Source organism: Branchiostoma floridae, chromosome 2, assembly GCF_000003815.2.
Source record: "Branchiostoma floridae strain S238N-H82 chromosome 2, Bfl_VNyyK, whole genome shotgun sequence".
NCBI lineage: Eukaryota > Metazoa > Chordata > Leptocardii > Amphioxiformes > Branchiostomatidae > Branchiostoma > Branchiostoma floridae.
The window spans coordinates 28208905-28221107 of NC_049980.1; the positions used below are offsets into that span (position 1 = coordinate 28208905).

Below are 12203 nucleotides of genomic sequence, written 5' to 3' on the forward strand. Positions count from 1 at the left end.
GAACTTACATTTGCTGCTTTCTCATGCATTTTCTTTACTATGTTATGTAACAATATTCTATTCTATGAAAGAAACAAAGACCCTTTTATAACTACTTAAACCGTGTGCTTTTATTTCTGGATTACACGCGTGATTTCTGCATTGACTACATTCCCTTCTGTACACAATCATAAGTTCATTCTGTAGAAATCTCTCAACATCTGTGTGCTAGAAGCACATTTTCCATCAAGACAGACACAGAAATATTACAAAAAAACGTCAACATTCAAACATTCCTTCAATATATACACTTACGTTGATCATTGAAGCATCAAATTTTGTAGAACTGAGACACAGACCACTTCTCACGGTGACAGATGCCTGTATTGGCCAATATGTACAGTTTAACACTCAGTTCACACATCATAGTATTACTTAGAAGCAAAACATTTTAGCAAGCTTGCTCGTATATGTGGTACACATTTTAAATGTGATTGTAATCAATGCAAGAACACCTAAAACACATAATATATAGTACTCTAAATAGAAGAGCACTTGCTAGACATCTTTTAATTACCATTAGACTAAAATACTACACACCTCTACTGTATGTATTTGTACAATGAGGACAGTAGTGATCTGTACATGTGTGCTTGAAACTTCCAAGTGTTATTCTCTCCATATACATAATCATTAATCACTTTCCTTTCTGTTCAGCGGTCAGATTTTTCAACTGGTTTTAAACCAAACGTAGACAGCACACCTCAAGTGCTTTTATATCTCTCATTATGCCATAATGTAGTATTATGCATTTAACATTTAGTACCAATGCTCAACAAGATACTATTCATATTCACAACTGCCTGACCAAACCTACCGGTAGGTACATGTGACAGGTTATAAATACAATTGTGTACAGATGGCAGTTAATATAATAATGTGAATGACAATATACAGAACATTGTATTTTGCGAGCGCAATGCAGAAGCGCTTTGGCATACACATGATATACATGATATAAACGCAAGACCTGAATTCCTACAGGACATTGTACAGTTCCTGGGTAAGAAATAATAATTCACAGGCCCTTGACATATGTTGCTGAGGTCAACTAAATGTAATATTAGAAATTAGTTTGGGACCCTATTTCCAATGATTTCCAATATTCCCAATCACATTTGATACACAAACTAATACCGTACATTTGAAACAAAAAAGATCAGATGGCTTGGTGTAACATGTACTAGTAAGTATCTGAATCAAATACACATGCATACATGTATTCAAACAATTTAGTAGATATTTCTAAACTGTACATTTACTCCTGAATTCATCTGCAGAATTAATTCCGTAGTTGGAATTCTCGGTCACAAAATATCTGCTGACAACACAATCATACATAACAACCATGAGAAGGGGATTCATCATGGGTTTGCATCAAATACTTCTGGGGCATCACTAGGATTTATTTTGATTACATCTTTCCTTTTACTATGGAGGAACTATGAATTGATTCTGCACAGCGATTTTGCCAAAACGTCTATTGGATAACTGGCTGGTTGGTGAACAGCATAAGTTAGGAAGTTATGAATGGATTTCTGTTGTATTTTAACTAAGGGCTTTACACACACTCACAATGTAGTCCAGATGCCTATCAGCCGCCTATGTCCATCCTTTGATTTTTTTCTGGGGTCCAATGTTGTAAATTTTTGTTGTTTAAAGCTTACAAAAATAGTTTTTTTTTTCATCAATTTCATGTCGTGAAATTCCTATTTTCTGTGCGAACAGGTTGACATTTTTTGTCAGTCCCAACAAGCAAATTTCTGTCCTGGGACAGAGGAAGGGCTCTTGGAGACAGCCCTAGTGCTAACCTTTTCAGTTCTGAGGGAGTGAATTTGGGAGCCCCTGGTAAACTGAATAGGACAGCCCCCAAGATTTACACAAGTTGCTTTCACAACTGTGTGGCCCAAGTGCTATAGAAGCAGAGATGGGCACTGCCATCCACACCACAAGGCGTGGGTAGAATTTTGATTTTAAAAAGCTACTGTGTCTTGCAGTAGTCCCTCAGTTTGCCCACCCATCCTGCCAGTGTGTCGTCCACTCGCATCATGAGCAGGTAGGACAGGAGCATGGTGAGGCAGACCACCAGGAACGACACGCCCTCGAAAACGTACCTCGGAGCAAAGATGTTCCACACCATCAGGTGGTTGCGCAGGTACCCCGCTGTCACCATGGTGCCGCCGAGCTGTCAGGGTGCATGTAAGTTTTTATTTTTCAGCCAAAGGAATACAAACTTAAGCATTCATAACATCTACATGTAACTTTACAGCCAGACAGTAGAATCAGGTACTACAACTGTAGGTACATGATAGATTGGTAACTCACTGCAGGGCTCGAAATACTTTTTTCGGCATACCTCAGAATTTCGGAATTTTAGATCATACTAAAATAGTTCAGGAACCATTGCTATTTTTTCTTTTATACTTAATAGGCAGCAACAGTCAATGCAGCTAATGACAATCTATCTACGGCTACATTATTGGACATTTATGTATAAACCCAGTACATGGACCAGTGCAGGTTAGGTGCAGGTAGACACCAGAAATACCTGCACAGCTCCAATTTTACCTGCACTAACCTGCATATGCAGGTGGTATTTCGAGCCCTGCACTGTCATGTTGGGATGCACATCTGTACATGTGTGATAACTTGTATTTTACCTTGATGATGTTGAAAATGAAGAACTTGCTGTAGAGACGGAGGCTGAGGTGGTACTTACCTTGATGATGTTGAAAATGAAGAACATGCTGTAGAGACGGAGGCTGTTGAGGCGGTACTCCACCGGGTGTTCATGCAGCACAAACTCGCCCTTCTGCAGCTCGTCCAGGACCTCCTGGTTGCCATGGTGACCAGCCGCCAGCTTTCGGTCCATCCACTTCCCTCGGCAGAACGGCCAGACCAGCAGCAGGGGCAGCGAAGCTGAGACAGGTGAGATGGAACAAGATTTAAAGAAATGAGAAAGAACAAAGGCATAAAGACAGGGGGAACATTTTTCAGTTCTCTCTCCAGTTGAACTTGAATCCAACATTTGAACGAAAACTGATCATCAAAAGGTGTTGTGGGTTGCTGAAGGTGTGATTTAAGTTTCCTTCACTATGACTATTCAAATACAATTCAATCTCTACAACTGGATAAAAACGGATATTTATTTCCGGACGTTTCGAGTGACATCCATCACTCTTCTTCAGCTTTGAAAGAATGAACTAGTCAGAACAATTCAATACCAGTACAGCTAACTAGAAAAACTGGTTTAACCACTAAATTGTTAGGATCGTATGCAAAAGGTTACTCAAATGCAAATCAAGTTAGCATACTTCAAAGCTGAAGAAGAGTGATGGATTTCACTCGAAACGTCCGGAAATAAATATCCGTTTTTATCCAGTTGTAGAGATTGAATTGTATTTGAATATTGCTTACCTGGATGTCTAACCTTCATAAACCCTTCACTATGACTGTTACACAAATGAAGGTTAGACAGCCAAGTAATCCCAAAAAGAAATTACTCAAGCAAATGATTTTGGAACCAGCTGCAGTTGTTTGTTTCCAAAATCCTATCCAGTAATTGGAACCCATAACCCAGCAGTGGCATGAACATGATAGTTCAGAGGCAGACTGAGCTGGGGTTGACATCTAATACAGAAGTTCCAACCTCTATATATACTGCTAGTATACTGTGGGACTGATGACATACTACAGCAAGTTACACTTACCTGTAAACAGCACCTGAGAGGCGAACGTGTTCAGCCCAATCAGCACAGCTGGCACGAGGTTGTTGTCGAAGTCTCCGTAGAAACCAGTGAACGCTGACTCGAAGCGGATGGTGGGTATGGCAGCCTGGTGGCCGGTGTAGAAGAAGTACTGACTGGTCATCAGGCCCCACCCCACCACCACAGGCCACGGCACCTGGGACAGCACTGCAACAGCAACAGTGACAAATACTTTACTCATGCACTAAAACTAGTCAAGTTATAGAACAAATTTTGGTCCAGACATCCAAATGATTGCTGATGACATATTGCTAATTTTGCAGAGGTAGGCCCTGTACACAGCCTATCTGAGGGGCCACTAACATTGGTCTCATTATTTAGATAAGTGTAGTCTTTTGGTTGAATGTTTGCTCTAACTAGTCTAAACAGAGATTGCCAGTCCATAGTCCAACCTTCTGATGAGTGATTTGGACCGAGGATAAGTGTTAATTAGACATTGGAATTACATGTAATAGATTAGGTTTTGTTTCCAAAGCTTTAATATTTTGCTCGTCTCTTGTGTCTATTCATGGAATGAACAATTCAAAAAGTCATAAATGAATTTTGTGATTCCCGTTGATAGGTGTGTTGGCCTTACAATGCAACAGAACAGCATATATGTTGTCATTTTACCTAATCTACATTAGCATTGGTCTACTTTCAAGCACATGTACATGAACATATAACTTTTAACACGTTAACATAGAAACATAGGTTGTACTTTGTACCATCCTACAAACCTGTTGTTGAAGCCTCTTGACTGAGGCCCTCCTTCCTGACCTGGGTCCTCTTGACGGCAGCGTGGAACTCAAGGAACAGGCCCATCTGTGTCAGCAGCAGCAGCACTGCTGGAGCCAGGCCGTCCCCCAACAGCAGAGCCACCAGCTGGCTACACGTCACCGTCACCACTAGGGATGCCGCAGAGTACACCGTGGCCAGTCCGTACACCGCAGGGATGCGCTTGTTGTCCACGTCCCAATCCTCTTTAGCCGGGTTCCCGTTTTTCGGGGGGAGGGTTCCCCCCCTGCCCTTGACCTGGTTGTAGAGTTTGGACAGTTGCCTGTCCCTGCCTCCGTTCTGGAGCGTTCTGTCCGGCCCGTAGTAGCTCCTGTCGATCTGCAGCAGGAGGCAGAGCGGCTTCCAGACGATGGAGACAAAGGAGCTAAAGATGATGACGTACACGACTCTGGGGAGGATGACCTGCTCCCAGGCGGGCAGGTTGTCCAACACACGCTGCGGCAGTGCCTGCATAGCCCAGTACAGGGATGTGCACACTGCGGCCACCGGTAGAGCGTACTTCACGTTCAGCACGGTTGGCGTCACGCCATCCATGTTCCCGGTCTTGCTCATGAACAGGCGCAGGCTCACGGGAATGAGCGCCATGCACGCGGCCGCGAAGAAGTAGCGGGCATTTTTGTGTCCCCCCTTGACGGTGGACAGCGACTTCAGGAAGTGCGGGGTCTCGCACCACCACTGCTCTTCCCGACAGGCACGGAAGAACATGGACAGCCTGATGCAGAAGCTGAACACCACCACCACGAACAGCAGCAGGAGACTCGGTCTGGTGATGTATCTCCCGATGTCGAAACTCTTCTCCGCCCGAGCCCTCTTCTGTGTCTGCTCCTTACTGGGTGCACTCTGCCTGTTGAAGTTTGCAGCCAGGAGAAGGCTCCACATCAGAGACTGCAGGAGAAATGCTGTGATGGCATCCTCGTTGATCAGGAAACTGTTGGCTCCCAGGCCGCAGGCGTTCCACACGACCAGCATAGTGGCCACTATCCAATCAACTGGCTGCTTTTTCAGTGTTCTCCACAGTTCTGGTAGTTTGTATGTTTGTTTTGAGGACTTGTAGGACCATGCCGAGGTCGTGTACCCGATGAAGGATCCCAGGCACGGCAGCATGAAAGGGGCCAGCGATGATGTTGTTATTGTGCCGTTGGTGCAAATCTCGGAAACGATACCCAAGATGAACCCCAGCCCGATACCAACGGCTATCCCCGACAGCTGCTTTTCCAGATTATATACAACTCTCCTGTCGTGTGACTGCATAGTTATACAAACACTCGCTATACACGCTAAGCATAACACCGATATCCCGCACACCATCGACACCATGTCGAATTTAGCCCAGACCTTACGACACATCTCCTTCACTTCTGATATGTACTTGATGTATCCTTCCTTTGCTCTCTTTAGAGCTGCAAAAGCATTGTCTGTTGATACTTTTCCATTTATGACTGTCTGATACACATTGTCAATTTCTGCCAGCTGCTTCTGTAACTTGCTGACCACATCCTTGGGCAGGTCTTCGCCCAACCTTGCATACACGTCCAGATACTTTTTGATCTGGAAGGCGTTTATTCTCAAGGCTTCCACTCCTGTGATGTTTCGAGCCCAGTCTGTATGACCTGGTGAGTTGTTTGTTTGTTTGTTGGTAGAGAAGGCGAGAAAGAGTTCAGGAATGACCATGCCCAGGTTGGAGAAGGGGATGGGAAGGCCCAGGAGGAGGGACAAGGTCGGCACAAAGTCGATCTGGGAAACAGCTTGGCCCTCCTAGAAACAAAAACACAACATTTTTAATCAAATTGTCTGGTAATTCTTTGTTGGAAGGAATACTTTGCCTGACTACTGTACATATGAATATAACATTATAGAACTTCTGTCTATACCAAGCGTCTTTACGGAATGGGGGGAATTGACATGACTACAAACATAAAAGACAATGTAAAAGGTAAGATCATTGGGGATAAAAGCAAACAAGGCCTACAAACAAAATTCTACTTTATAATGTTGTTTTATAATGCAATGGTGTACAATTCCATAGTACTGGTGATAATGGAAGCACACTAGGCACACCTGTTGCTGCAGTGCCCCCTGGAGGAGTTTGGCGGGACTGTAGATGAAGAGAGCGGCCCCCACCTCATCTGTGCTGTCCCCACCGTGGTCTCCAGTCCTGGTCATGCCGTGGTCCCCCATCACAAACAGCACAGTGTCATCTGTCAGCTTGGACATGACAGACCTGAACAACAGATGCAGTGTTGTTTAAGGCAAAATTCTCCTGGTACATCCCCATCTTGTATTCAGCTAGAATATCTGCTGCCTGTACCCAGGTGTGTTTTGTTTTTGCTTTCCAAACAAAGTATTTAGTAACTTCTGAAAATAATCTAATCAGTTTGGAAGAACATGAAACATTAGAATTTTCTTTTTACACAACCAGTAACATCCCCCCCCCCTCACCTGCCTATGTTTCTTGCTTCATAAGCGTCACCTACATCAACTACATTTGTACATATAGCAGTGAGAGGCAGAACTCCAGTCAGAAGCTCTGAGAAAGAAGTCTGATATACATTGTAACGTAAGCAGCTAAGAGACGTTACTGGTTGTGTATAAAGAAAACTCCAATACCCTAAAGTTAATTAACATTTTCCCTGACCTGATGACACCATCCATCTGTGTGAGTTTCTCCCCCATGGTGGGATGGTACGGCCCGAACCTGTGACCCACGTGGTCGACCCCTAGGAAGTGAGCAATCAGGACGTCCCATTCCCCCTCCTCCTCCTCCATCTCGGGTACCAGGTGTTCAATGACACCGTTGTCGACTGTGTGGAGGTCCTTCACGTTAAAGGACGGGAAGGGAAACACCTGTGCATACATGATGGACAAAATCACAAACAAGCTTGAGCAAACATCAGCTTGTGACTTATGCTATCATGGAAAGAAAAAGGAGACTGGTCATAGTTTTGGTTCTATTAACTTGGTTCTATCAACACAGAATTAATACATCTTCTCTTTTTTGTACTTCTTAATCTACGTGTTATTTTCCATACACATATTGTACAGTGAAACTTATTCATTATGGTCACCAAGAAATTCAAGGTAAGAAATTCTTCACTTGAATTTCAAGATTCAAAGAACTAGTTTACACATCATACCCAGTACACTAAGCATCCAAAGAAAACCCAAAGGCTGGGTAACCAATGTAATGTCATTTCTACATACCTTGTGAAACTGTTTTGGGTATAGACCTGTCCATGTATCGTCTCCCATGAAGACGACTTTCCTGTCCAGCCCTGCCAGCTGCTGGATAATGTTGTCCTCCATCACCTTCAAATCAAGTCAACAACATTTACGATAAATATATGATACACATACAGAGGAAGCAAGAATGTACTATCAGTAGTTGACATGACAACACTAGCAGGAAAGCAAGAAGATCTGGGGGAGAATGGGAGACCTGGCACATCCCATCTTGTATCAGCCAACAAAATTGTATGTCACCATGTCAGGGGAGGTCGTAATAAATTGCATTATATACGAGCGATCGCGATGATGTCACGGTGACGCAGTGGTAGGCAAAAAGCAGGTGTTTGGCAAACGATTGATTTACATGATAACCGGTAATTTGATCTGCTGATTTAAATATCAATTTTTAATCTGGATCTACTGACGTCCTGGTAGGCACCAACCACCGAATACCCCGGATATAAACAACAACAGCGATCGCTCGTATATAATGCATGTGTCTTTTATAATTTTATATTGTCATATGAGGGCTACTGGCAGTTTATTCGTCCTGGGACAGAGAACATATTTTTTGCAGGAAGCGTGCTTGGAGAACTGTAGTGTCCTTGGGAGGTGAATTGTTGAAGTGTTTCCATTCAGGTCTTTCTATCTAGACAGGGTATCAATCAACAAACACACTCACACACAAACACACACACACACGTACATAAATACACACACACACACACAGACACACACACGACACACGTACATACACACACACACACGCGTGCGTACACACACACACACACACGTACACATACTACACACACACACACACGTACATACACACACACATACATACACACACACACACACACACACATACATACACACACACACACGTACATACAAACACACACACACACACACACACACACACGCGTACATACACACACGAGGCAGGCACAAGCGCTAGCAAAAACATTAACCTTCCCCTTTTGTCGAAAGTAGCAAGGACAACATGCAACAGCAACAACAACACTCACCTCCGAGCTGGCGAAGTTGCTGCTGACGTCGATGAACGTGGGCAGGCTGCCGGTGGTCAGCCCCTTCAGCCGCTGCATGGTGGTGGTCGGAGGGTCCGCCAGGAACTTGAAGAGCGCGCTGCTCTGGGTACGAGTAGTCAGCAGCTCGTGCAGCACGGGTAGCTTGTTCTGAAACGGCAGGGCGTCCTCCGGACCCAGGGAGGCGTTATACGTCGCGAAGTCGTACCTCAGGGCGTCCACGATTAGAATGATGGCCTTCTTGAAGTGACGGTTCGTCCAACAGCCTTTCTTTTGCGCTTCTCCGTCTTCTTTCCCCGCCCCTCCCCCCTCGATGGGCGACTCCTCGCACGAGCTCTTGATGGGGACTTCCAGGCGGTTTAGAAGAAAACCTTTCGTAAATAGGGTGATCCCTACTACGGAAAGGGCCACCGTCCATAGTAGCAATCCGAACGTTTTCAGTCCAAGACCCATCTTGTCCTTAAAACTGTCAGAAAATCGTCCATGATTCTGAATCAGCTCTGGCGAGAAAATTTGTTACGGGCGCAGCCATCTTGGAATCGTCGTGAGACAAAAAGCATCCTGGGAAAGGAAGAGTCCATTCACAGCAGGGGGTGACTGCGAAAAGTGTATTACAATCTATATCAAAAAGACTGAAATTTCCAGAGGATCCTAGCACATTGAAAACACGTTTCGTGTAATAATAGATGACAAATGAGGACAACAGCAACAAAAGTTATTGACACGTTAAAGCAAGCGTTTCCAAATAGTCTAAGCAAGGAGGTTGAAAAAAGGAAAGTTTTTCAACCTCCTTGGTCTAAGGTCAAGAATTTAATTGAAGTTTATCTATTCAGTTGTCATACCAATTTATTTTCCACACATTTAATGATCATGACAGGCATTATGATTTTTTAGCTTCTTCCTTGCCATTGAACCTGTGATGTGTGTTAGGATGAATGTGTATTACATGATAATAAACCATTTTTTTTAATTGATTGATACGTGACCTACATGTAGTGCCACCGAAACCTACATGTATGTACGAAACCGGGCTTCCCCGAACCGTGCCCTGTTTCTGGGTCTTTTAGTTCCGCTTTTCTGTCGCAAGTTCCGCTTTTAGTTGAACGGGCAACAAGAGATCTTATGCCACTTTGTGTGTCCAGATCGGTGTGGATGTAACAGACTTAGTTCGGTGAATTTCTCAGTTGCCGGTGTTTTCAACACTTGAATCATTGAGAATGGTTAGCAGTTAGGTTCACTGCTGGCCAGTGGCTTTTTCATATTCTCCAAGCAGAGGCTAGTAGCCTTCCCCCAATTGAATATATTTTTTTCAATGACATAGACGTTTCGTTACTGGAACGTTTTCTGCCATTAGTAACGTTACACTAAAGCCCCGGTCACAAAGCGCGTACGATTCCTTGCGATTCCTTCCGATGCGCAGGATAAGCGCAGTGCGACGTAAGTCGGAAGAAAATCGGAAGCAATGGTTTAAGTATATAAAGCCGTGGTCACAAAGCGCGTAGTGCATCGTGCGATGAGGTCATAAGAGCGTGCCTGTGTCAATCGCAGTGAATCATAGTAAATCGGGGAGCGTCGTATGGCGAAAAATAGAGCTGAAATGGATTTTGAACATGTTCAAAATTTCGCTATCGTCGTAAGATTTTATTTGCCCCCATAGCAGAGTTCATTACGGCAATTTTTGTCTACTGATGAGGTTATAGATTTATGATTTTTTAGCATGTTGTGATGGTTTCAGTTTTCCCTGATATTGTCGATATTGACGAAAAGGGGAAATATATCAGTCGCAACTGCCACAGTCGCAACAAGAGAACAGCGCGCCCCGCACAGGTGATGCAGACAATTGTTTGATCGCTTCATGCACGTGAGTTTATAATTAGATCAAATCTCAGCTCTCGTCGGTCTTGGGTCAGTTTACCATAATCGTAATAACCATGGGGACAACTCGAACATAAATGCAGGCTCTATGAGTCGGAAATATATATGATATAATGCTTATCATATGATTTTGTATGATGGCATCTTTTTGTTGATAGCATATCATGATACGATCTTCGAAAGAGCCTGACACGAAGAGCCGGCAAGCAGGCCGAGATAACCATACCAGTACTCACGCTTGATTTGAACTTTTGCTTCTAATACTCTTGTTGTCATGGTCTTTTTAGATTTATTTTTACAGTTAAAGATATTATAGGAAGGTATTTAACAGCTATGTCCACATTTGTTTGGTTAAAGAAGCACAAAAGCGGTCAGACGGCTATACAGAAGAGACACAAGTGAAAAATCGTGCGACGCTGGAAAAATTTTGAACACCATCCGATGCGTTGCGATGGCTTGCGATGCTTACGATTTTCTTGCGATGTACTGCGCTCATCGTACGATATGCGGAATAGTCCATCGCAAGGAATCGTACGCGCTTTGTGACCGGGGCTTTACCGACAGTGCCACGCTGCAAGGTGTGACTGGCTAAACAGAACACAGCAGAGTAGAAAAATACATGAATACACATTGACGTGTTAGTATTGTGCATCAAGTATACAGCTTGGTCAATATCTGTACTATCGTCATCGAGATCGTTTTTAAGAAATATGTGTAAACATGTATTCATATAAATCATATTGTTTCAATTCTTATGCTAGAATAACTGTATACATTTGTATAACGTTATAAGGAAAGGGAGTTACTTTGCATTGTCGAGATACTTATTTTGATTGAGGTGGCAACAGACCATGATTGTAGTACATAATTTTTAGTACTACTTCAGCTGACAATGTTGTAAATTTTCTGGATATGATTGTGTAGAAATCTTTGTGCATTTGTTGCTCAACTGTAAAGCTGGTCCTGTTTTCCACAATGAGGTTTGATAGAACATAGATAACAGACTACTCTGGGAAATTTATAATGACCAACTTCTTTCGGTACGGTGTGCTGGAGTACCTTAGTCGATTGTTGTCATTTATTATAGCATCCATACATCAATTTGTTTGTTCACGGTTGGAGTGATTTGATACATAATTGGAAAATAAACTTCACGACACGCAGGAAAGTTACATCTACAGAATATGCATCAGGTGCATATACTATGGGGAAAAATAGTCAAATTTAGCAAGACACGGGGTCAATTTATGATATTGATTCAATGATCGATAGAAATCATTTAGCTGAGCTATTAGCTACTAAAGTCAACCAATAAGCCATGTCTGCAGCAGGATAACTTTTTGATATCTATGTTTTTCCTAGTTCATGATATAGAGCATGCATAGTGTATTTCGTTAGTTTCGCCCGTTCATCGAAACCTTTGATACCACGTATGAAACTGGGCTTCCCCGCATCATAACAACGTAGACTATTC

At 43.2% G+C, this 12203-nt stretch overlaps 1 protein-coding gene across 1 annotated transcript; it reads right to left on the reverse strand.

The window, feature by feature from the left end:
* Window positions 1-83: 83 nt before the first annotated feature.
* LOC118409328 (GPI ethanolamine phosphate transferase 3-like) lies at window positions 84-9421 on the reverse strand. The gene is made up of 8 exons (XM_035810281.1): window positions 8837-9421; window positions 7785-7889; window positions 7219-7427; window positions 6642-6804; window positions 4526-6338; window positions 3750-3953; window positions 2759-2958; window positions 84-2224 (listed from the first exon to the last, which is right to left on the reverse strand). The coding sequence occupies exons 1-8, from the start codon at window positions 9305-9307 to the stop codon at window positions 2021-2023; spliced, it is 3369 nt and encodes a 1122-aa protein (XP_035666174.1). The 5' UTR covers window positions 9308-9421; the 3' UTR covers window positions 84-2020.
* Window positions 9422-12203: the final 2782 nt, after the last annotated feature.